The sequence below is a fragment of the Microcaecilia unicolor genome, chromosome 9, assembly GCF_901765095.1.
Source record: "Microcaecilia unicolor chromosome 9, aMicUni1.1, whole genome shotgun sequence".
NCBI lineage: Eukaryota > Metazoa > Chordata > Amphibia > Gymnophiona > Siphonopidae > Microcaecilia > Microcaecilia unicolor.
In genome coordinates, this window is record NC_044039.1 from 158,313,764 (window position 1) to 158,338,746 (window position 24,983).

Here is a 24,983-nt window from a genome sequence, read left to right on the forward strand (position 1 = left end):
AAGTATTTTCAGGTAACTTCCTTTAGTGTCCCCTAGTCTTTGTACTTTCTGAAAGAGTAAAAAAAATTTGATTCATTTCTATTCGTTCTACACCATTCAGGATTTTGTAGACCTTTCCTAGCTGTACTGCCGCCAGAACAAACTGTAATGATTCTATGAAGAAATGCCTGATCCTAAGAAACGGATTTACCTTCTTGAGGTCCAACACCAGGTGATGAGTCCCACCTTTCTTGGGCACCAAGAAATAAATCGAATAGTGACCAAGACCCTCCTTGTGGCTCGGTACCGGAACCACTGTGTTGAGATCTTGTAAGGTGTGCATGGTTGACACCAGACGCATGAACAGTCTCCCAACTCCTTCACCAGCTTTTCAAGACCCTCACCAAAGAGCAACTTACCTTGAAAGGGAAGGCTGGTGAGCTGCTGCTTAGAAGCAGCATCTGTTGTCCAGTGGTGGAGCCACAACCACCAGTAAGCCGTGACAGCCAAGGCCAACTGTTTTGCTGAAGCTTGCATGAGGTTGTACTACAAATCTACTAAATAAACCAACCCAGATTCCACAGATTGGAAATCCGCGATAGCCACTCCTCACACTCCGAGGCCCACTCCACAGCCTGCTGCACCCAGTTAAGATAAGCCCTAGCAGTGTAAGAACTGCAGAAGTCTGGAGGGACAGAGCAGATACCACAAAGGAAAGCTTCAAGGAAGCCTCAAGCTTCCTATCCTGCACATCTTTAAGGTCACACCTCACTCCACTTGTAGTGCAGCCCTCTTGGTTACCACAGCCAAAGTGTCCACCTTGGGTAGCTTAAACTTGTCAAGGTAGTCTGGAGGCACAGGATAAAGATGCGACATGGCCTTGGACACCCAGAGGCCAGTAACAAGGGTGCTCTACTGAGCTGTGATGATCTCCTGAAAAGCATCAGAAAGGATCTGGAAGGTCTTCTAGTACTAGCTATTTTCGGATTGGCTGCGGCCGGAGCCAGAGGCTTCTTAGCAGAAATGTTAAGCACTTTCAGCGCCTTAAATATCAATGCTAACAGTTCCTCCTTATGAAAGATCTACACAGCTGTGTGATCATCTGCCTCATCAGGCAATATCTCCCTGTCCTCCAGCATCTAAGCGCGCTGATGGCGTAAACTTTGAAAGAGGAAATTTTTGGGGGGGAGGGGGGGGAAGGGCCAATGACCCCACTTCAGATATAGCCCCCAAGCATCTCCGTTTCTCCCGGGGCTCCAAGTGCAGAGGCTGAGATGCTTGCATCTGCCAGGAGGGGAGAAATCCCTGAAGGAGAAACCCCGAGTGCTGCTGTGCCCTTTTTAACACGTAGTTCTGGTGCAGCAGCACAAAACATTTGAATCCCCCAAAACGTCCCCTCCCGCCCGCACCAGCTGACAACAAGGGTCAGGGACCCGAATAAACCGGATGATCTTTGCACCCTGCTGCGCTGCTGTAGCCGCCAGGGAAGCAGTCAACATAGCAGAAGGGGTGTGCAGTACAGCTGTGTCAGCAACAGAGAGCAGAGGCACAAGGGAACACGAATCAGCTGCGCCATCCATTGGGCAAGAGGACTCAAGCATGGTTGTCTCCGTACAAACCATGACACAAACCTGATGCTGCTTGCACTTCTCACACCGGGAGCAGCATTTAACAATGTTGGCAGCCATTAAAAAAAAAAAAAAAAATCAAAAAAAGCAGGAAGAGAAGGTAAACGTAATGCAGGCAAATTAACCCCATCTGCAGAAAGTGCTTCTCTAACTCAGTGCAGCAGAGAAATCACCACTAAGCCACCCCCCTAGAACCAGTAGCAGGAAACTGCCACAAAAGCCTCTGTGAGGGGAAAAAAACCCCCTGACTGTATAGGGGTACCAGGGAACAGTATGGGGGGGGGGGGGGGGAGGAGGAGTATGCCCCCTAAAGTCAGTGCCAAATAGCCAGAACAACCCCATGCTCAACGCAATTACATGGCCTAGAACAGGAGCCCCTCAGCCCCCCCCCCCCCCCCCCATGCAGAATCCAGGAGCTAGTGGAAATCAGTCTATCCACTTGTTGGAAGAGATATACTGACTACTTGAGGTGCTATCCATGCTGTATCACTGAGTTCAAGTCAATGATCTCTATCTCCACCTGCTAGCAGGTGGATATAACCCACAGGGTCTCTGGATTCATCTGCTGCAGATGCTAAAGAACAGAACTTTCACAACTTATAAATCTTAAAATGACGATTCACAAGTTAAGGGTCATGATCCCAAATAAAGCCAGAAAAATCAACAGATGAGATCACAAGCAACAGGGATTCTCAAACCATCCTTCTTCCACTTCAACTTGCTATCAACCAGCAGCAGACAGCCACAGTAATAGCCTAGCCTTCTCCTCCTGCACAGACTTCCTGGTATAAAAGAAATATGTGGGCTGGCCCAGTAACTCAGTTGCCCATCTGTGCCAGGGAAAAGGAAGATTCAGCTCCAACAAGCCTCCTGATGTTTTTCAGGGCTCCTCCCTCCCCCAAAATTCAGTCTCCTTTCCAACGGGGAGCAGGGCCTTCAGCTCCTTATTCCCAGAAGCAGGCCTATGTCTAACTGAAGTGCCAGTCCATAGAGCTGCATCATCTGCTGGAGACAGAAATACTGACAAGCTTCTAGTCTCCACAGTACCAATGGGGGAACAAAACCAGATGAAAAATTTTTCTATGTCTCCATGTGGTGGCAGGGAGCCATAATCCACTAGTCTAGTAGGACACAGAAAGGGTATGATACATACCTGTAGCAGTTGTTCTCCGAGGACAGCAGGCTGATTGTTCTCACGACTGGGTGACGTCCGCGGCAGCCCCCACCAACCGGAAATAAGCTTCGCGGGACGGTCAGCACGCAGGGCACGCCCACCGCGCATGCGCGGCCGTCTTCCCGCCCGTGCGCGACCGCTCCCGCCAGTTGAATGACTAGCAAAAAATATGAAACACACAACTCCAAAGGGGAGGAGGGAGGGAAGGTGAGAACAATCAGCCTGCTGTCCTCGGAGAACAACTGCTACAGGTATGTATCATACCCTTTCTCCGAGGACAAGCAGGCTGCTTGTTCTCACGACTGGGGTATCCCTAGCTCTCAGGCTCACTCAAAACAAGAACCCAGGTCAATTGAACCTCGCAACGGCGAGGGTATAACAGAAATTGACCTACGAAGAACAACTAACTGAGAGTGCAGCCTGACCAGAATAAATTCGGGTCCTGGAGGGTGGAGTTGGATTTACACCCCAAACAGATTCTGCAGCACCGACTGCCCGAACCGACTGTCGCGTCGGGTATCCTGCTGGAGGCAGTAATGAGATGTGAATGTGTGGACAGATGACCACGTCGCAGCCTTGCAGATCTCTTCAATAGTGGCTGACTTCAAGTGGGCCACTGACGCTGCCATGGCTCTGACACTATGAGCCGTGACATGACCCTCAAGAAGCAGCCCAGCCTGGGCGTAAGTGAAGGAAATGCAATCTGCTAGCCAATTAGAGATGGTGCGTTTCCCGACAGCGACCCCTAGCCTGTTAGGGTCGAAAGAAACAAACAATTGGGCGGACTGTCTGTTGGGCTGTGTCCGCTCCAAGTAGAAGGCCAATGCTCTCTTGCAGTCCAATGTGTGCAACTGACGTTCAGCAGGGCGGGTATGCGGCCTGGGGAAGAATGTTGGCAAGACAATTGACTGGTTAAGATGGAACTCCGACACCACCTTCGGCAGGAACTTTGGGTGGGTGCGGAGCACTACTCTGTTGTGATGAAATTTGGTATATGGAGCATGAGCTACTAGGGCTTGAAGCTCACTGACCCTACGAGCTGAAGTAACTGCCACCAAGAAAATGACCTTCCAGGTCAAGTACTTCAGATGGCAGGTATTCAGTGGCTCAAAAGGAGGTTTCATCAGCTGGGTGAGGACGACGTTGAGATCCCATGACACAGCAGGAGGCTTGATAGGGGGCTTTGACAAAAGCAAGCCTCTCATGAATCGAACGACTAAAGGCTCTCCAGAGATGGCTTTTCCTTCCACACGATAATGGTAAGCACTAATCGCACTAAGGTGATTCCTTACTGAGTTGGTCTTGAGGCCAGACTCTGATAAGTGCAGAAGGTATTCAAGCAGGTTCTGTGCAGGGCAAGAACGAGGTTCTAGGGCCATGCTCTCACACCACACGACAAACCTCCTCCACTTGAAAAAGTAACTCTTTTTAGTGGAATCCTTTCTAGAGGCAAGCAAGACCCGGGAGACACCCTCAGACAGACCCAGCGCAGTGAAGTCTACGCCCTCAACATCCAGGCCGTGAGAGCCAGAGACTGAAGGTTGGGGTGCAGCAACGCTCCGACGTTCTGCGAAATGAGAGTCGGAAAACACTCCAATCTCCACGGTTCTTCGGAGGACAACTCCAGAAGAAGAGGGAACCAGATCTGACGGGGCCAAAAGGGCGCGATCAGAATCATGGTGCCGCGGTCTTGCTTGAGCTTCAGTAAGGTCTTCCCCACCAAAGGTATGGGAGGATAAGCATACAGGAGGCCGGTCCCCCAATGGAGGAGAAAGGCATCCGACGCTAGCCTGCCGTGTGCCTGAAGTCTGGAACAGAACAGAGGCAGCTTGTGGTTGGTCTGAGAGGCGAAAAGGTCCACCGAGGGGGAGCCCCACGCTCGGAAGATCTTGCGTACCACTCTGGCATGGAGCGACCACTCGTGCGGTTGCATGACTCTGCTCAGTCTGTCGGCCAGACTGTTGTTTACGCCTGCCAGGTACGTGGCTTGGAGGAGCATGCCGAACCGACACGCCCAACGCCACATCCCGACGGCCTCCTGGCACAGGGGGCGAGATCCGGTGCCCCCCTGCTTGTTGACGTAATACATTGCAACCTGATTGTCTGTCCGAATTTGGATAATTTGACAGGACAGCCGATCTCTGAAAGCCTTCAGTGCGTTCCAGATCGCTCGGAGCTCCAGGAGGTTGATCTGCAGATCCTTTTCCTGGAGGGACCACAGACCCTGAGTGTGGAGCCCATCGACATGGGCTCCCCACCCCAGGCGAGATGCATCCGTCGTCAGCACTTTCGTGGGCTGCGGAATTTGGAATGGGCGTCCCAGGGTCAAATTGGTCCGGATGGTCCACCAGAGCAGTGAAGTGCGGCAACTGGTGGAGAGGCGGATGACATCTTCTAGATTCCCGGTGGCCTGGAACCACTGGGAAGCTAGGGTCCATTGAGCAGATCTCATGTGAAGACGAGCCATGGGAGTCACATGAACTGTGGAGGCCATATGACCCAGAAGTCTCAACATCTGCCGAGCTGTGATCTGCTGAGACGCTCTGGTCTGCGAAGCCAGGGTCAAGAGATTGGTGGCCCTCGCTTCGGGAAGGTAGGCCTGAGCTGTCTGGGAATTCAGCAGCGCTCCTATGAATTCCAGAGACTGAGTTGGCTGGAGATGGGACTTTGGGTAATTTATCACAAACCCCAGCAGCTCCAGAAGTTGGATAGTGCACTGCATGGACCGGAGGGCTCCTGCCTCCGAGGTGTTCTTGACCAGCCAATCGTCGAGATATGGGAACACGTGCACTCCCAGCTTGCGTAGATAGGCCGCTACCACCACGAGGCACTTGGTAAACACTCGTGGGGCAGAGGCGAGCCCAAAGGGCAGCACACAATACTGAAAGTGCCGTGCGCCCAGTCGGAATCTGAGATACTGCCTGTGAGCTGGCAGTATCGGGATGTGAGTGTATGCGTCCTTTAAATCCAGGGAACATAGCCAATCGTTTTTCTGAATCATTGGCAGAAGGGTGCCCAAGGAAAGCATCCTGAACTTTTCTTTGACCAGGAATTTGTTCAGGCCTCTCAGGTCTAGGATGGGACGCATCCCCCCTGTTTTCTTTTCCACAAGGAAGTACCTGGAATAGAATCCCTGCCCTTCCTGCCCGGGTGGTACGGGCTCGACCGCATTGGCGCTGAGAAGGGCGGAGAGTTCCTCTGCAAGTACCTGCTTGTGATGGGAGCTGAACCACCATCTGCTCGACCTTCTCACCGAAAATGTTATCCCCCCGGCAAGGGACGTCAGCCAGTCTCTGCTGGGTGCGGTTGTCCAGGTCAGAGGCACGCAGCCATGAGAGCCTGCGCATCACTATACCTTGGGCCGCAGCACGAGATGCCACGTCACAGGTGTCAAAAATCCCCCTGGACAGGAACTTTCTGCACGCCTTCAGCTGCCTGACCACCTCCTGATAAGGCCTGGACTGCTCCGGCGGGAGCTTATCGACCAGGTCCGCCAGCTGTTGCACATTGGTCCGCATGTGGATGCTCATATAGAGCAGGTAAGATTGGATGCGGGTCACGAGCATGGAGGATTGGTAGGCCTTCCTCCCAAATGAGTCCAGAGTGCGAGACTCCCGCCCCGGGGGCGCCGAGGCGGTATCCCTCGAACTCCGTGCCCTCTTGAGAGCAGAATCCACGACCGCTGAGTCATGGGGCAACTGGGGCCGCATGAGCTCTGGGTCAGAGTGGATCCTGTACTGGGACTCTGCTTTCTTGGGAATGGTGGGATTAGTTAGTGGTCGCACCCAGTTCCGGAGCAGCGTCTCCTTCAGGACATTGTGCAGCGGTACCGTGGAGGACTCTCTAGGTGGTGATGGATAGTCGAGGACCTCGAGCATCTCGGCCCTCGGCTCTTCCACAGAGACCACGGGAAAGGGAATGCTTATAGACATATCCCGCACAAAGGAGGCAAAGGAGAGACTCTCAGGAGGTGAGAGCTTCCTCTCCGGTGACGGCGTGGGGTCCGAGGGAAGGCCTGTAGACTCCTCGGAGGAGAAATATCTCGGGTCCTCCTCTTCCCCCCACGAGTCCTCGTCCTCGGTATCGGACATTAGCTCATGTAGCTGAGTCCGGTACCGGGCCCGGCTCGACGTCGAGGCACCAAGGTCTCGGTGTCGTCGAGCGGTGGACTCCCGCGCCGGCGGGGACGGAGCTCCCTCCATCGACGTCGACGGGGACTCCACCTGCGTGGCTGTCGAGACCGGCACCGCAAGCGGCGGCGGTGTCGACTGCCCCGGCGCCGGGCTAGAGCTCGCCGGCGCCACAGTCATCGGCGCCGAGGGCGCAAGCACCCCCGGCGCCGGCACAGCCTGGCGCATCAGCCCTTCCAGGATCCCCGGAAGGATGGCTCTGAGGCACTCGTCCAGGCCCGCTGCCGGGAAAGGCGGTGGGGCCGGTAAGGGTGTCGGTGCCGGAAGCTGCTGGGGGCCAGGAGATGGCACCGAGGTGCCGGAACCCCGACGCGTCGGTACCTCCACCACCGACGGAGATCTCTCCTCTCTGCGATGACGCTTCGGCGTCGACTCCTCTTCAGGGTGCACCGAGGGCTCCCGGTGACGGCGCTTCTTGTCTTTTTTCCGGTGCACGTCACCGGTGCCGGAGGGCATGGAGGAGGAGGAGGTCGATCCCCCTCGGTCTCGGGGTACCGGGTCCGACAGGGTTCGGTCCCGTGGCTCACGAGTTGAGGGAGTGACCGGGGCCGACTGCCCACGCGGTCTCTCTACCCCACTCTCGCCGGCGGACCGGCGGGCCGACGGGACCTGTTCTCCTGGGGTCGCTGCCATCGGTGCCGATGTCTCGGGCATCGATACCGATGCCGTCGAGGTCGACGTCGAGGGGCCGGCGCAAGTTCCAAAAAGACGGTCCCGCAGAACTTGCCTCGCAACCTGAGTCCGTTTCCGGAGACCGAGACACAAAACGCACGACTTGAGATTGTGCTCCGGCCCGAGGCACTGGAGGCACCAAGCGTGGGTGTCGGTCTGCGAGATCGGCCGGCCGCAGCGACCACACTTTTTAAATCCACTCGGGACCTTCGAGGACATCGACGGAAAAATCGCGTCGGCGAAGTCAAAGTCGGCAATGGTGGCTAAAATCACACCACGAAAATTGTAACCGACCGAGCGGCCACTAGGCCGCAACGAGGCGTCCCCGCTAGAAAGCGAGGGAAAAGAAGGAGCGCGTGCTCCACACGCGCAAAATTCTTTTTTTTTTTTTTTTTTTTTTTATAAAAGAGAAAGAAGAAAAAGAAGAGGCCGAACAGGCCAAAAGCGACGATCCGCGTAAACGCGGTCGAAAAAATCCGGCGGCTGAAACGAGAGAGAGGGGAAAACACAACTCTCTCAGTCGCGGAAAAAAAGTAACTGGCGGGAGTGGTCGCGCACGGGCGGGAAGACGGCCGCGCATGCGCGGTGGGCGTGCCCTGCGTGCTGACCGTCCCGCGAAGCTTATTTCCGGTTGGTGGGGGCTGCCGCGGACGTCACCCAGTCGTGAGAACAAGCAGCCTGCTTGTCCTCGGAGAATTTCTTGGTATTGCTACAGTAGTTGTCAAATAAAATATTGTAAAAATCTGAAATCAAGTATCAATGCTGAGATTAGACATGAGGTCTGAACCATGTGCTGAGGACAGTACCTGCTCTGCCTTTTAGTTCAGAATGAGATTCTGTAGAATACAGGGGTTGGGGCATAAAACCAGAGGCATTACTAAGGGGTAGCAAGTGCCCCATACCCCCCCCCCCCCAAAAAAAAAAATATGGCTTGCCACTCTAGCTCCAGTGCATATGCTTTGATGCGAAATTGTCCCATGCTCACATCGGCATATTTAAATCCCTGCTCCTCCACCCACAGAACGATTGTGTAGGTAGGCAGGAAGTCAACATGAACAAAAAATGGGTACTAAACCTCCCCTGCACAGCCAGCACTCTGCACACTACTTCAGCTTCCTGCAGATCTCACAGCAAATATTTAAAGACCATCCCCATGTGCTTTAGGAAGCTAATCAGTATGAGGTGCATGCTTATAGGAGTAGGGGGCTGAACAAAAGGCAGGTTAGATGGCAATAAGAAAGGTGGGAAAGAGAGGACCCAGGGTGCTGTGGAGGGGTGTAAGCAATAGGAATAAACCCTTTAGAAGGAGTGAAGCCCAGATGATCAGAAGCAAACGCAGGCACTAGAGGCCATTAGTGCCAGATTAGCACCCACACTTGTCACTGCACAATGATCACAGCCAGCAAGCACATGAAACAATGGCAGTCTCCAAACACAAATACATGCAAAAGAGGGTCTATGGCATTCCTCCCTAATGCTCAGCGGGCAGAGCCAAACAAGGATGCTCTTCCCGTGGCAAACCCTATGTCAGCTTCGAGCGGACGTTAAGGTTTACCGAGCAGGGAGGAATAGGGGAGACTGACTGTCACAGCCCTAATGGTCTAGTGGACCCCAGGTCCTCCACCCCTCCAAGCACATAAGGGCCAGAAGGTCCAGTGACCCACAGACTCCCATTTAACCCCCCACCCCCTGAAAGAAGTTAAAACCCTGGTGGTCCAGTGGGACCCCCCCCCCCCAAAGGCTAACCATGGTGGTGTAGCGTTGGACCCCCAAACCCCATCCTACCTTCAAGGAGGAGGGACTAGCACTCCCTCCCTCATCCTGCCAGAAGCCTCCTCAAAATGGTGATACACTGGGTGGGGCTTAACTTCCATATAAGGGAGTTTTCTCCCTTATATGGGAAATTAAGCTCAGCCCAGTGCATCCCAGGATGCACCGGGCAGGGAACCGCAGTTTTGAGGAGGTGCCCCGGGTGGCAGAAGGAGGGAGGGAGTGTAGGTCCCTCCTCCTTCTTGAAGGTAAGATGGAGTTGAAGGGTCCACGCTAGACCACTAGGGCTAGCCTTTGGGGGTGGGGAAGGTCCCACTGGACCACCAGGGTTTTTACTTTTTCAGGGGGAAGGGTTTAACATCTCTAGGGGTCCACCTGACCTCCAGGGCTTTAGGTTTGACAGGTCCGGGCTTTTCACCTGGGGGAGAAAAGCCTGGACCTGTCAAACCTCTTCTGTGGGAGGATTGTGCCCGGGACACTGTTACCAGAGTACAAATTATAAAGCATGATAGGGTGGATCAAATTGTGAGGTTATGTTATATGTTAAAGAAGAATTGGGTCAAACAAAGTAAAAATTCTGCAACAAACAGATAGCAAAGCTGTAATTAACCAACAGCTACAGATACTGGAAAAATAGGCTGGTCCCAAAGCTACACAGTTTGACTTCACACGTCACCATGCCTTTTTCTTCACGACCCCTGCTATTGGAATTCTTTACCCTTATCTTTGCGTTCTGGACTTTCATTCAAAAACTTTAAAACAGACTTAAAGACTTGGCTTTTTAAGGAGGCTTTTCACCTCGACACTTAATTTAGAAATTGCCTGCGCCTGAAACATTACCCTTCCAGTTTTTCCTATGCTATCTAGCCTTGCCTTCCCTTCTGTCTACCCTTATTGTTATACCCTGACTGTTAGTTGCTTGTTTTATTTTCCTATCAAAAATTGTAGCTCTTTTCTTTCTTATATTTGTAATTTAATTTAATTTGTAGACTGCCCAGTTCTGCTAGTCAGCTTGGGCAGTATAGAACGTTTTAATAAACATAACGGGGAAGGTGGGTCAGAAGCTTGCGGGGTAGCTGCACCAGGGTTGATTTTCAGCTCAAAGTCACAGGCTAAATTAACCCTGGATATTCAGTGCTGGGGCACGTCCAGCCTCCGGCATTAAATATCCAGGTTAGTGCGGCAACCAGGAAGTGAACTGTGTACTATTCAGACCGATGCACAGTTAGCTTGGCTGATAAAGTTATTGAATATTGCTGCCATCTGATTAAATGCTGGCTCTGCCCATGCTCCACCCTTAAGCTAGCCAGTTAATATTTTGGCAGAGGGGATATTAACCATACAGAGTCACTGAAATCCCACTAAATATCTGGGAATAGCTGGCTCAGTAGGGTTTATCCAGGCAGGAGCCTCTCCTGTCCAGTTAAACCTGTTTGAATATCAACCCCACTGTTTTTAATAAACAGTGGCAGAATAAGTCTAATGGGAACAGTCACAGGAGGCTCTGAAAAGTGCTCTGGAAATGAGAGGTACAGTCTTGTGAGTACTTGTCTTCTTCTGTTCCTTAGCTGATACCCCTCTGAGTTGGATTCAGACACTTTGTGCCTTTTCTTTTTTTTTTTTTAGCAGAAAGTGTTAGTAGACTATTTTTCCCTACAGTTTCCCTTGCTGCAGTTTCAATGTCTCTCTCCCCAGTCTGCCTGAAGCTAGGCCAGTTTTGTGGAATGGCTTCTTTTTATTTTTAATTCGATTGAATGCTGACTATGCCTTTATACTATGAACCTAATTCATAGAGGATATTCTCTTTATTCCACTTCCGAGAAAGATAAATAAAATCAGGTTCTTTAAGATCACTTTGCTGATAATCAGGTGATGCAAGTCAACGGCCATTAATAAACGGAGCACTTTTACTAAAGCTTAGTGCATGCCTATGGGCCACATAGTACTTAACGCACACAATATATCCATTAGCAAATACAAGCTTTGGTAAAAAGGCTTCTTAATTTCTAAGTTTCTAAAAGTAAACATGATCCATTAGTCAAAATAACTTTTCTTTTTCTCTCCCTTTCAAATCAGCAAATATTTCACAGTATAGAAGTCCAAAAATCCGGACTGCTCAAGGAAATAGTGTCAGACCAGATTTTTAGATTTTCTGAATTCTCAAGCAGTACTTTTGAAATTCACATTTTAATGCCTCTCCTCCCCATGCAGCGTATTTCTGTCTCCCTTCACCTTCCAGCACCTCTCTGTGTCTCTCTTCCCCATGCAGCGTCTCAGTGCCTCCCCTCACCTTCCAGCGTCCGTCTCCCTTCTTTTTCTAGCGTTTCTCTTTCCCCATGCAGCATCTCACTTCCCCTTCCAGGATCTCCCTTCCTCCTCTAGTCTTCCCCTTCCAGTATCTCTGTCTCCCTTCACCTTCCAGCATCTGTCCTCCCAATGCAGCGTCTTGCTTATCCTTCTAGTGTTTTCAGTATCTAGGGGGCCCAGGCCCCCAAGTTGATAATCCTCCTCCCTTCATTCCCTCCCTCCCCGCACGGTCGGACATCTTTTTCCCCTACACCCAGCCTTGCCTGCTTGCTCTCAGAGCCCCCCCCCCCCCCCCCCATGCCTCCCTCCTTCCTTCCCTACCTCCATCCCCACACCATCAGGCGCTTTTTCCCCACACTCGGCTCTGGTTACTTGCTCTCACTCCCCCCCCCCCCCCCAAAGTTTTCATACTAGTGGTTAGGGTGGTGGACTTTGGTCCTGGGTAATTGAGGAACTGAGTTCGATTCCCGGCACAGGCAGCTCCTTGTGACTCTGAGCAAGTCACTTAACCCTCCATTGCCCGCCGCATTGAGCCTGCCATGAGTGGGAAAGCGTGGGGTACAAAACGTAACAAAAAAAAAAAAATACTGCAGCAGCAGCCTTCCTCACAGGATGCCTCTGGCATTCAATATGCCTTTACACCCTGACCTGTCCCGCCCCCTTCTGATGCAACTTTCTTTTGCCAGAAGGGCAGGACGGGTCAGAGGGGAAAGGCATATTGAATGCCAGAGACAGCATGGGAGGCTGCCACTGGTGCTGCAGCATGAAGACTTCAGGATAAGGTGACAGTAAGCGGGCAGAGCCGGGTATGGGGGAAAAAAGAGAGGTGACTGTGGAGGGAGGGAGGGTGGCCCTCGGAGAGCAAACAGGTAGGACCAGGAAAGAGAAACTCAGAGCTGTGGGGGGTTTTTTTGGGGGGTGGGGGGGGAGTCCGGATTCTCGGGCAGTCCGGAACTCGCAATTTTGAGAGGTCCGGATTCTTAGGTGTTCCAGATTTATGGAATCTGGATTTTTGGACTTTTACTGTAGTAAAAGATAATTCTGTTGTAATGATCTCAGTATGCATGGAGTTTAGGTTTGACTTCTCAAAATAAGTTTATCCACAGTCTAAGGGGCATTTCACTCTTTAACCAGATTTAATGGCTTAGTTGTTTTTCACTACGGACTTTGTGTAGGCTAAAAACAATTTTAACATGTTCAATCATATTCAAATTCATCTCCTAGTGTGAGTCACAAATAGCTGTTCCCTAAAACATGACTGCTGTTCCTTTTACTATGGAAAGAGCACAAAAAGAGGCACAGAGTGTATTAATGTATATCTTATCACTATGTTAAAGTGATTTTTCAAGCTTCTTTTTGTTTCAGTTTGTTTACATTCTGCCAGCAGTAGCACAATGCCCAAGGCACGATCAGCCCTGTAGCATGTTGAAGTCACTTATTTTTTTAAAAGAATGGGGGTTTATCTTAAAAGTAAGCAAAAATTGATCATCAAGTTTAGCCTTGCAACAATAGAAAAGTGATTAAAGTAATTCTGTACCTTCTTGCTTCATGGTGAATGAATCAATTTTTCCTTTTAACTCATAGATGCTGCCAGTTAGCGATTTTACTAGATTATTTGCAAGGCGCTCCACAATGATATTACTGTGCCAGTAAATACCATTTGCATCTCTGGAAAACAAATTAGCATTATGTCACATTTTGTACTGTGCTTCAGATGTCCTTATTTATATTATGACTTGAATATTTCCTCTGTGTTCAGCAAACAGTTGTTAGTGAAGATTAAGCTAGCACAAAGCACCAAGATAAGAAGCACACAACAGAATTTAGACCAAACCAATAGTTCAAGCTATAATGAACAAAATGCATTGCTGACAAGAAAAAATGGTTCACTTACTCTCTCTTGCCTTCTACACACAATCCACTGTTACTGACAGCTTTCAGAATCCACGAATGAAGACAGATTTGTTTCTGAAAATTTATATAATATGTGCATGACAGATATATTATGCATGGTTACAATAAAGTTGCTTTATGAAACAGCAAAGGCAACTAATTGAACAAATGAATCAATCAAAGTTCCCACAGAGTTAAAAAAATATATCATTGTTATAAAGTTAAAAATTGTACACTAAGCATTGCAAAAAAGGTTCATTTTGCTCAACAAGTTAATCAGTGGAGTGTAGGCAGTGAATGGTGTGTACATGAGAATATGCACAAGTGTTTGGGGGTGAGTTAATATGAATGGCAGGTTGGTGTGCATGCAGAGAAAGGGGCTGTTCGCAAACATATACATAAGGAAGAACAAGATGGAACAAGAACAGACCAGTTCTCCATAACAGGTGCTATCACCTTTAATTATATGATTAAGTACTCATAATTCTTACTTTGTTTGAAATTTGTAACTTTCAAACAGAATCTCAAACTAGTTTGGCAATTTATTATTTAATTATGTAAAATTTTACTTCTCTAGGTTCCAAAACCAATCCAAAGTGATTACGTGCAAATAAATGGTTTGACCAATTTTCTTTTTCTTAACCATCCAATAGATGCAAGTCAATGCACTACATAATAAGAAGAAGAGATCTCAGACCTTATTTTAGTCCTGGTAGTTTAATGGCTAGATAAGCTGTGGTCACACAAATCAGCCATAAAACTCATCTATTTGTTTAAGAAAAATAAGTTTTGCTTAAAGTACAATCCAGTTTCCTTCTAGCTGCCATGCTTCTTAATGCAAAATTGTTGATTTCTAAAGGGCATTTAACTTAAATCTAGTACAATGCTTCCAGTACTTAAACAGCATCCTTGTAACATCAGAATCCTCCACAAGGCTTCCATGTTGCCAAACACTGCTTCAGGAGGAATATCATTTCAAAAGCATCATGATACGAATGGAGCTCTGCACTTCTAGCCTCTAAACACGGCATCTGGAATACCCTTCATTTAAACATGCGACTGAAACATTGATTGCCAATCAAATTCATACTAAGCCTCAAGCTGCCTGATTGGCTACAAGTTGAAACCTTACTGAAATTGGTCAGTGACATAATTATCATCAATTACTGGTTCAAACTTTTAAAAAAATGACAGTTCCCCAATTCATTTTCATCACTGATTAAAAGTAAACATGTCAAAGAACTTCAATTTGGGGTTAATTCATCCTTCATTGTTAAACTGCAATTCATTATAATTAATTGAAAAACTATCACAATAATTCTATGTCACTGACCAATATTAAGAAAGCACCAACTTGTAGTCAATCAGTAGACAACCTAAGACTTAATATGAATTTGATTGGTAGCCAATGTTTCCACTGTTTATCTAAATGAAAGATATTTCAGATGCCATCTTTAGAGGGCAGAAGTGGGGAGTAACACATTATCGTGATGCTTTTGAAGTGATATTCCTCCTGAAAGTGTTCGGCAAAATGGGGGCCCTGTCAGGGATTCTGATGTTAAGACAGTTTCAATTGTGTTTTTCTTATAAATGTTATTATAATATTGGCTGGAACTGAGTATTTGTTCTTTGAGTCCAAACAACTGACATTTCTACTGGATGGTAGAAAGCTGAAGCTCCTGGCCAACACTCATGATTAGTGTTTGAAGTTTAAAGAACTGAAAGGATTGTATTGTGTTCAACATGACTATCTCCTGTAATTTACTTCAGTTGCTTATTTGGCCCTTTTGAAATTCTTTTTTTATTAACAAAGCTTCACATTTTGACCTTGGCTCTCCATTATATTGGAGTCTGAGTAGCATTACTTATGCTTCATGGTCAAGTAGAATCACTACAGCCACACAAATGGGTGATGTCACCGGGATAGAGCGAAGGTAAATTCTAAAACTTAGAAAAGTCCTCTGAGCCTGTTCGGATGTTCCCCCACTTCTCAATGGAATAGTCCTTTCAGTTTTTCTATCATGATCACTCTTCTCTATAAATTCAGTCATCAATATTGTCATAATGGAGTTCAATTTTGTTAATAATGCTTGACAAGCCCGATTTTAAACATTGCCTGAACTGCAAAAAGAAAACGTCTGCAATAGATTTATGAGCTGTGCGAGTCCGCTGTATGGGTCCTTCTCCAGATATTAACTGTTCAAAGTGTGCTAGAATGTCACTAAGGGGGTCTTTTACTAAGCCACGGTAGCATGTTTAGCTCACGGTAGAAATCAGCTGGTGGTAAAAGCCAAGACCCCCATAGGAATTGACTGCCAATTTCTAAACACTACCATGGCTTAGTAAAAGATCCCCTAAAGGCACAAAAGATAAGAAGCCACAAACACAGAATTTTTGGAAGAGAAAATACACCTATCTGATCAGGTGAGCTCATCAGCAAAGCATTCAAGTTAAAAAAAAATCAAGAATTCACCAGATAAAGCACTTGTCCAATAGGACTCTCATGCTAGGAAATCTAAAGCTGCATCTAAAAACTCCATAAAACAAGAGTTTTAAAAAACCATAAGATTATAGAACCAAGCTCCTCTAGCCACGCTGACAAAGGCTCTGAGCCACCGGGATGCTTCCCCTCGGAGGTACAAAACTCCTCTTCTGACACCAGCACCTCTACTTCTAAGGCGCTGAGAAGCTCAGGTTCTTCTATCCATGCCAACAAGTGTTCAGAACCAGTGAGCTGCTCTGTCTCTGAATTCAGCAGTTCCTCTTCTGTGCGGACAGCACCTCCTAGCACAATCTGTACTGAGCCTAAATGCTTTGGATTTGTTAACCTAGTGATATGCAACTTATCCTTAAAATCGAGCGTGGTACCGGAAGATTGGAGGGTGGCCAATGTAACGCCCATTTTTTAAAAAGGCTCCAGGGGAGATCCGGGAAATTATAGACCGGTGAGTCTGACGTCGGTGCCGGGGAAAATGGTAGAGGCTATTATCAAAAACAAAATTACAGAGCACATCCGAGGACATGGATTACTGAGACCAAGTCAGCATGGCTTTTGTGTGGGGAAATCTTGCCTGACCAATTTACTTCAATTCTTTGAAGGAGTGAACAAACATGTGGACAAAGGGGAGTCGGTTGATATTGTGTATCTGGACTTTCAAAAGGCGTTTGACAAGGTACCTCATGAAAGGCTACAGAGGAAATTGGAGGGTCATGGGATAGGAGGAAATGTCCTATTGTGGATTAAAAACTGGTTGAAGGATAGGAAACAGAGAGTGGGGTTAAATGGGCAGTATTCACAATGGAGAAGGGTAGTTAGTGGGGTTCCTCAGGGGTCCGTGCTAGGACCGCTGCTTTTTAATATATTTATAAATGATTTAGAGATGGGAGTAACTAGCGAGGTAATTCAACTTGCTGATGACACAAAGTTATTCAAAGTCGTTAAATCGCGACAGGATTGTGAAAAATTACAAGAGGACCTTACGAGACTGGGAGACTGGGCGGCTAAATGGCAGATGATGTTTAATGTGAGCAAGTGCAAGGTGATGCATGTGGGAAAAAAGAACCCAAATTATAGCTACGTCATGCAAGGTTCCACGTTAGGAGTTACGGACCAAGAAAGGGATCTGGGTGTCGTCGTCGATAACACACTGAAACCTTCTGCTCAGTGTGCTGCTGCGGCTAAGAAAGCGAATAGAATGTTGGGTATTATCAGGAAAGGTATGGAAAACAGGTGTGAGGATGTTATAATGCCGTTGTATCGCTCCATGGTGCGACCGCACCTTGAGTATTGTGTTCAATTCTGGTCGCCGCATCTCAAGAAAGATATAGTAGAATTGGAAAAGGTGCAGCGAAGGGCGACTAAAATGATAGCGGGGATGGGACGACTTCCCTATGAAGAAAGACTAAGGAGGCTAGGGCTATACAGCTTGGAGAAGAGACGGCTAAGGGGAGACATGATAGAGGTATATAAAATAATGAGTGGAGTGGAACAGGTGGATGTGAAGCATCTGTTCACGCTTTCCAAAAATACTAGGACTAGGGGGCATGCGATGAAACTACAGTGTAGTAAATTTAAAACAAATCGGAGAAAATTTTTCTTCACCCAACGTGTAATTAAACTCTGGAATTCGTTGCCGGAGAAAGTGGTGAAGGCGGTTAGCTTAGCAGAGTTTAAAAAGGGGTTGGACGGTTTCCTAAAGGACAAGTCCATAAACCGCTACTAAACGGACTTGGAAAACTCCAAAATTCCAGGAATAACATGTATAGAATGTTTGTACGTTTGGGAAGCTTGCCAGGTGCCCTTGGCCTGGATTGGCCGCTGTCGTGGACAGGATGCTGGGCTCGATGGACCCTTGGTCTTTTCCCAGTATGGCATTACTTATGTACTTATTTAAAGATACCAGTTTAGCCAGCTAATAGGAAGTGAGAGGCTTGCCTGGATTATGTTTATAATCATTCTTCTATTTTTCAGATTTTTGTTTAATTACCATTTTATTGCTGACAAAGGAAGAGAGAAAAAGAAGCAGCAAGGCTTATATTAGGACTTTAGGCATCTAGAGTTGCTCCAGAAACAAGGGACATGGGCTTGAGGGATTTGGAAGAAGTTGTAGGCAAAGCTTAGGGAAGTACAAGACTTAGAGTTTCTGTTTAAGGCAGCACTTTGAACAGGGCAACAAGGCTAGACGCTTAATGGTAAGAAGCTTGAAAGTTCTTAAACAGCACAACGCTAATCTAGTGCTTAGGGAGAGCAGTGGTCAGCCATTATTCCAGGCAGAAAAAATTCATGATAGATTTCGGGAGTGCTATGAAAAATGTTATACCCCTGAACATACTCCTCGCATTGGTGATATGGAGGCTTACATAAGTGACATCCAGTTGCCAAAAATTGGTTTGCAAGATAGGATGACCTATTCAAATACCATTACTAGGCCTGAGATTGTGGAGGCTATTAAGGAATTACCGCAGGATAAAGTCCTGGGCCTGATGGTGGGTCTAAAATTTTACAAGACTTTTTTACTTGAACTAGTGGGGCCACTGACTGAGGAACATAAAGTGACTCATGAATGGTATAGTTTTTCTGGTGAAGTCTCTCGTTTAAATTGAAGGAAATTATTTTTATAAGGTTAGTGGTGTAATAGTAGGGTATAGTGACACGATAGTTGAGAATTTTATATATATATATATATATATATATATATATATTGTAAGGAATATGCCGAAAGGAAGAGGGACCCCAGCTACCCACCGGAGAAAAGAGAGCCGGAGGGTAGGAGGGAAGGCCCTAGGGATGCTCAGGTTTTGCCCAAAAGGGACATAAAGATGGGAAACTACAACTCCCAGAAGGCCACAGGAGAGCTCCGGGGGAGGAGAAGTAGGGTGCAGAACCAAGGAGCTCCAGAAGAGGGCCGCCAGGGAAAAGGAAAAGCTGATTCTCCCACCTGGGGGAGGAGGTGGTGGAACCGGTGGCAGGAGAAGGAAAAGCAGCCTAGCAGAGTTAATGAAGAAAAGTGTAATCAGCTGGAAAAGGGGTGGGGGGGAGGAGAAAATGGACTGGGCTACTGAAGGAAAGGAGGAGAATGAACCAGAGGCGATGGAGCAAGAGGAGGCTGAGCTGGTCTTAGACGAACCCATGGAGCTCTTGGCTATGGCTCAGCCTGCACTGGAGGTATAGGGGAGAGGCCTGGGTCAAGCGGGAGGAGGTCAGGAGAATAGAGACTGACCCAGAGGGTGGGACCCAAGGCTTTGAGCCCGCGCAAAGCCTAGCTCTATTGAGCTGTGCTGAGAGAACTGTGCTGAGAGAAGCCGGGCTGTACTTGGACTGTGTTTGAAACAGCCTAGCTCCATTGAACTGTGCTGAGAGAAGCCTGGCTGTAAATGAGACTGTGTTAGAAACAGCCTGACTTTATTGAGCTGTGCTGAGAGAACTGTGCTGAGAGAAGCCTGGCTGTAATTGGACTGTGTTAGAAACAGCCTGACTTTATTGAGCTGTGCTGAGAGAAGCCTGGCTGTACTGGGACTGTGTTTGAAACAGCCTAGCTCCATGGAACCGTGCTGAGAGAAGCCTGGCTGTATTTGGACTGTGTTAGAAACAGCCTGACTTTCTTGAGCTGTGCTGAGAGAACCCTGGCTGTAATTGGACTGGGGTTAAAACAGTCGAGGAGCTGTTGAAGAAAAGGGGGCTGGGGGGGCAAATCCCAAAAACAGGCCCAAGAAAGAGGAAGAAACACATAAAGAGGAAAACAGAGAGCTCGGTGCTGGTGGTGAGGAGGCTTCACGGACTTAGCCAGTAGGAGCATTGTTTACAATATATATATATATATTGTTTTGTATTTTATGTCTTTGTATGTTTTTGATTTGTATTTTTTTTTTTTAAATTGTGGATGCTAACTTGTTCATCATCAAAAACAAATAAATATAATTCTTTGGAATGGGTGGAGAAGTTACCTGACTCCTGATAGAAGGCAGGGGTTACCCTGATTCCAAAGGAATGTGGATGTAAAATTATTTAGTAAGATCTTAGCTAACCGAATAAAACATCATCTGCCTCTTTTATCCACCCTGATCAATCTGGGTTTATTGTCGAGCATTATGAACCCGATAATATTCTTAAGATTTTTAATTTAAGCTGGAAGGCTCAACAGCAAGGACATCCAATGGTACTTTTAACATCTGATGCTGAGAAAGCCTTCAACCGGGTCTACTGGCCTTTTATGTTTACAGTGTTGAAGAAACTAGACCTGGGCGAACGCTGGATGCATTGGGTTCAGCAGCTTTATACTGATCCCCTTGCATTTTTTCTTTTACAAAGTTAATGGTACTTATTCCAAATCGATAGGATTGTGGAGGGGGACTCAGCAGGACTGCCCCATCACCTCTCATTTGCTTTAGTAATAGAAACCTTTGCAACACGTATTATAGAGAATGCCTGAATTAAAGGGATAGTGGACCAGGGGATGAGTTTCAAAATTACAATATTTGAGGATGATATACTGTTCTCCATTGTGGATCCGGAAGCATCCTGCCCTCCTCTTCTGGAGGGACTGGGAACTTATGTGGTGCTTTCAAGGTTTAAGGTTAACATGCAGACAACTGAACTGCTTAATGTCTCTATTCTCTGCGTTATTTGGGTATAAATCCAGCTGTAGACTGGGAGAAGCTGTTCGTAGTTAACTATGAACCTTGCATAAGGCAGATCACTCATGATTTAGATGGCTTAGCTGGTTGACTTCTTGGTTGGAGAGGGTGGTGGCACTTAAAAGTTAATTTTGCCAAAATTATTATATTTACGGCCCTCTCGATAGCACTCCCGTCACAATTTTTTAGGCTTCAGACCCAGAAAGCTTTTGCTTATATATGGAAGCAGCAGCCCCTAGAGTTAAGAGGGTTGTAATGTATCAGAGTACAAGTAGGGATTGCATTGGGGGAGGGGGGGGGGTCCAAACTTTGAGAAGTATTCCTTTGCAGCACAACTTAGAGCATTACTTGAATGGAACACGTTTGAAGCCTTGGGTAATTTTGGAATGGAGTCAGTTAATCCTATCCTGCTATACTGTCTTCCCTGGATTGGGAATAGAATTTTGATTATGCAGGGTGGAGACAACCCCCTTGTTTATCACACGATAATGATATATCGCCGAGTATTGGCGGTACAGCTCAATGGTTGCAAAATTCACCCTTTTTCTCCTTTATGATACAACAGTGCCTTCAATTTAACAGAGCAGGAAGTAGTTTACAGGAGATGGGAACAATTGGGGCTTAAGTGCTTTGGTCAATGTTTTAATTGACAGGGAATGGTTCCTTTGGGGGTGTTGCAGACTCGATTTGCACTGCCACAGAAACATTTTCTTCAATATAGTCAAGTGGGACGCAGGCCAAGGTAATAGGTTTGAGGAGGCCTTGGCCTCAGGGGTGGTCAAAGAGGACATCTCAAAAATGTAGAAAGTGCTGCTGGTGGGGGATTTTCAGAAGGGAAAACATTTTGCGATGGGAGGAGGACCTGGCGTATTCACCGGGGGAGGACACATGGAATACTCTTTTTGATGAAAACAAAAACCACCAAGATGGAGGAACAGACAAGCCATTACGATGCCACAATGGAATAGGAAGAAGTAGGTTATAGATGATCTTCCAACATAAAACACACACAAGGATGTATGTCCAAATGTTTATTAAAACAACAGCTAAAACCGGTCATGTAGAACCCAACACGGGACTGTGTTTCGGCATGAGTCACCTGCCTCAAGGGTCTACATAATAAAAATAATGTAAATATGAAATTAATAACCAGTAAAACATATAAAGTATATGTGTATATACAAGACAATTTGATATTAAAATCTATACACATAAATACATATAAAAATGCTTACAAAATGTATATGTATATATATATACATATATATACATAGTGCACTCCATTTAAGTGCACGTCGGATAAGTGCATGCTGTACTTCGGTCCCGTTTTTGGCGCCATCAATTTCTATGGGGACAAACTTTGGTTTAGTACACCACTGATAAGTGCAAGATTCGCTTATAAACAAGGTTTAAGACTGCTCCTCTGCAGGAAAGACTCCGCATAAGCGCACGCATGGAATATGGAAGCCAATTGGCGCGTGACAAAGGGGCAGTAAATTTGAAATCTCGTTGGTTAACTGCCACAGGCAGAAGCAGCAAAAGAATGCTGTTAAAATGTACACTGGAGTAGTCGTCGTCGCGCAACTGTAAGACTTTAACACTGGCTGAATAAATAGAAGTTCTTAAAAAATTAGAAAACAAACAAAGTCAAGCATCTATTGCTAAAGAATATGGTGTCAATCTCAGTCAAATTTCACGTATCTTGAAGCAGAAAGACCAGCTTCCGTCACACACACACTCTCTCTCACAGTCAATGTCTTTCTCTCTCTCTCACTCTCACACACTCTATGTCTCACACTGTATCACATTCACTCTCTCTGTGTCACAGTCACTCACACACTCTCTTGGTCTCATACACTCAGTCTCACAGAGAGTCTGTGTCTCACACACACTCTCTCTCTCTCGCATACACTGTATCTGTGTGAAACACACTCTCTCTCTCTCACACTGTGTCTCACACACGCACTTGCACACACTCTCATTCTCACACACACTCACACCCAGACTCACTCCCTCTCTCACACACTCGCACATTCTCCCTCTCTCTCTCACACACAGTCATTCTCACATACACTCTCTCAAACATACACACTCCGAGGAAAACCTTGCTAGCACCCGTTTCATTTGTGTCAGAAACGGGCCTTTTTTTACTAGTATAAGATAAATATACATCATTTGCATATAAACAGCTAGAAACAGTTCAGAGGAAAACTAAAGAACATAAACATTTGCGCACTGACCTGATATTGTCGCACATAAGATGGTTTTGTTTTGATCAAATGCAATAGTGACAGCTCTGCATTAGCCTCAGAATGAGGTACATACCGTTTTACCACCAAACAAGGAGAACTTAGGTCTTACCAGATAATTTTCTTTCCATTAGTTCTTCACACTATTCCAGGATGTGGGAATAGTCATGTCCATCAACCAGCAGATGGAGATAGAGAATACAGAGTTGAGCTATAGCCCATAAACACAGACCTGTAGCTCAGCCCTTCAGTAAAAACTACACAAGCAGTAGAGACACCAGACATGGGGCCTCTTGAACAACAAAACTTCATCTTAATTCTTCATAAGCAGTCTATGATAATGCTTACTAGTCAGGCTTTTCCTCTGCGTCAGCAGATGCCTTCACAATTTTTATTTCACTGCCTCTATTCTCACTCTATTTCTGCATGTCCATAAGCGTTTGCAAAAAACAAAGTCTAGTAGGGAAGACCTTCTTTCTTATAATGTACCAGGTCTGAAAAGGAACGCCTATACCCAGGGGTACCCATCCTACACAACTTAGAAGCTATTTATTAGGCAGCCATGGGACAACCTACAATGGGATAGAGCCCACCCAATGTTGCTCTATCTGTACCCACACCTTCGGAGAATGTCCTATCCAGTCTGTCAAAACGTGAAGCTGTGCAGCCTGATAATAAAGAAAAAAATCTGGCACAGTCATCCTGCCTAGCTTTTAAGTATGATACATAACTCTAGCTCGTACCCTTGGGGGGGTGTTTATTCCAAACATAACGAAAGATCTTCCATTTTAATTGCTGAAAGAAGGTTAAGAATCAAGGCCATAAATAAAGTAATTTGGGCAGGAACATCATCTTAATTGCATTTATTTTTCCCAACCAGGAAATATTTACGCCTTCCTATCTGTCTATCTCCAATTTAACTGTTAAGACTGTAGCATAAAGGTCCAGGACATTAGAAGTCAAATCTACCCCCAGATAGTGTATATGGTAGTGAGCCCAACGATAAGGATGATGACGCTAGTGCCCTAAGGCAAGTTAACATTTAAAATTACTGATTCTGCCATATTAATTTTAAAACCAGAGAGAGAACCATAGAGTCACAGCTCCGCAGCTAAATATGATACAAGATTGTTCAGGATCTGTACGGGTAAGGAGCACATCAGCAGCAAAATGTTGTAATTTATAGTCCTCCCCTCCCCAGAACAATTCAAATATATTGGGATATTGACATACAGATTGCGCTAAGGGTTCAATTACCATAGTGAATAATGGTGGAGATAACGCATAACCCTGGCGGGTCCCCTATGTAATGAAAACGCATTAGTATAGGTACATTTTATTTTTGTACAAGCTTCTGGGTGGGCATAAATCTGAGCTAGCCAAGTCACGAACCTGCCAGAAAATCCCATTCTACGTAACATGACAAACAGAAAAGGCCAATGGACTCTGACAAATGCCTTTTTCAGCATCGAGTGACAGGAACAGCATTGGAGTCTGAGCTATATAAGCGTGTTGAATAAGATGAATTGCTCTGCGAATATTATCTTATGTTTGCCGTCCGACCACAAACCCTGATTGATCTGTATATATCAGAAAGGGCAACACACACTGAACTCGACGTGCAGGTATTTTCATGAAAATTTTATATTCAGTGTTTAAGAGGGAGATGGGACCGTAAGAGGCACATAGCAAGGGATCTGGAGGCCAGCAAGTGCCACTTGGATTCCAAAATGTTTAAAGCACGATGACATAATGGAGCCAAATACTTCCCAAAACATTTATAACATTTCAAAAATTGCCCAAATGACCTCCTCTAACTCTATCGGAGACAGTTTCACTCTCCAATAATGATATCCTAGGAATTTCAAGAGGGGACAGATATGACTGTATTTCCTCTTCTGTGGAGGATACATCAGGTGTATACAGCTGCTCATAGTAACTAATAAAGGCACTACGAATGCCTACTAGCATCCCAGACAGAACCAAC

The 24,983-nt window shown here is 46.6% G+C and overlaps 1 protein-coding gene across 1 annotated transcript in view; it reads right to left on the minus strand.

Annotated features, from left to right (window-relative positions):
• The window catches only part of MIS18BP1 (MIS18 binding protein 1), a 328,661-nt gene that overhangs the window by 214,134 nt on the left and 89,544 nt on the right, over positions 1-24,983 (minus strand). Inside the window, exons 5-6 of the mRNA XM_030214962.1 lie at positions 13,615-13,688; positions 13,258-13,388 (exon numbers count right to left, since the gene is read on the minus strand). Coding sequence (XP_030070822.1) covers positions 13,258-13,388; positions 13,615-13,688 — 205 coding nt within the window. The remainder of the gene's footprint in view (positions 1-13,257; positions 13,389-13,614; positions 13,689-24,983) is intronic.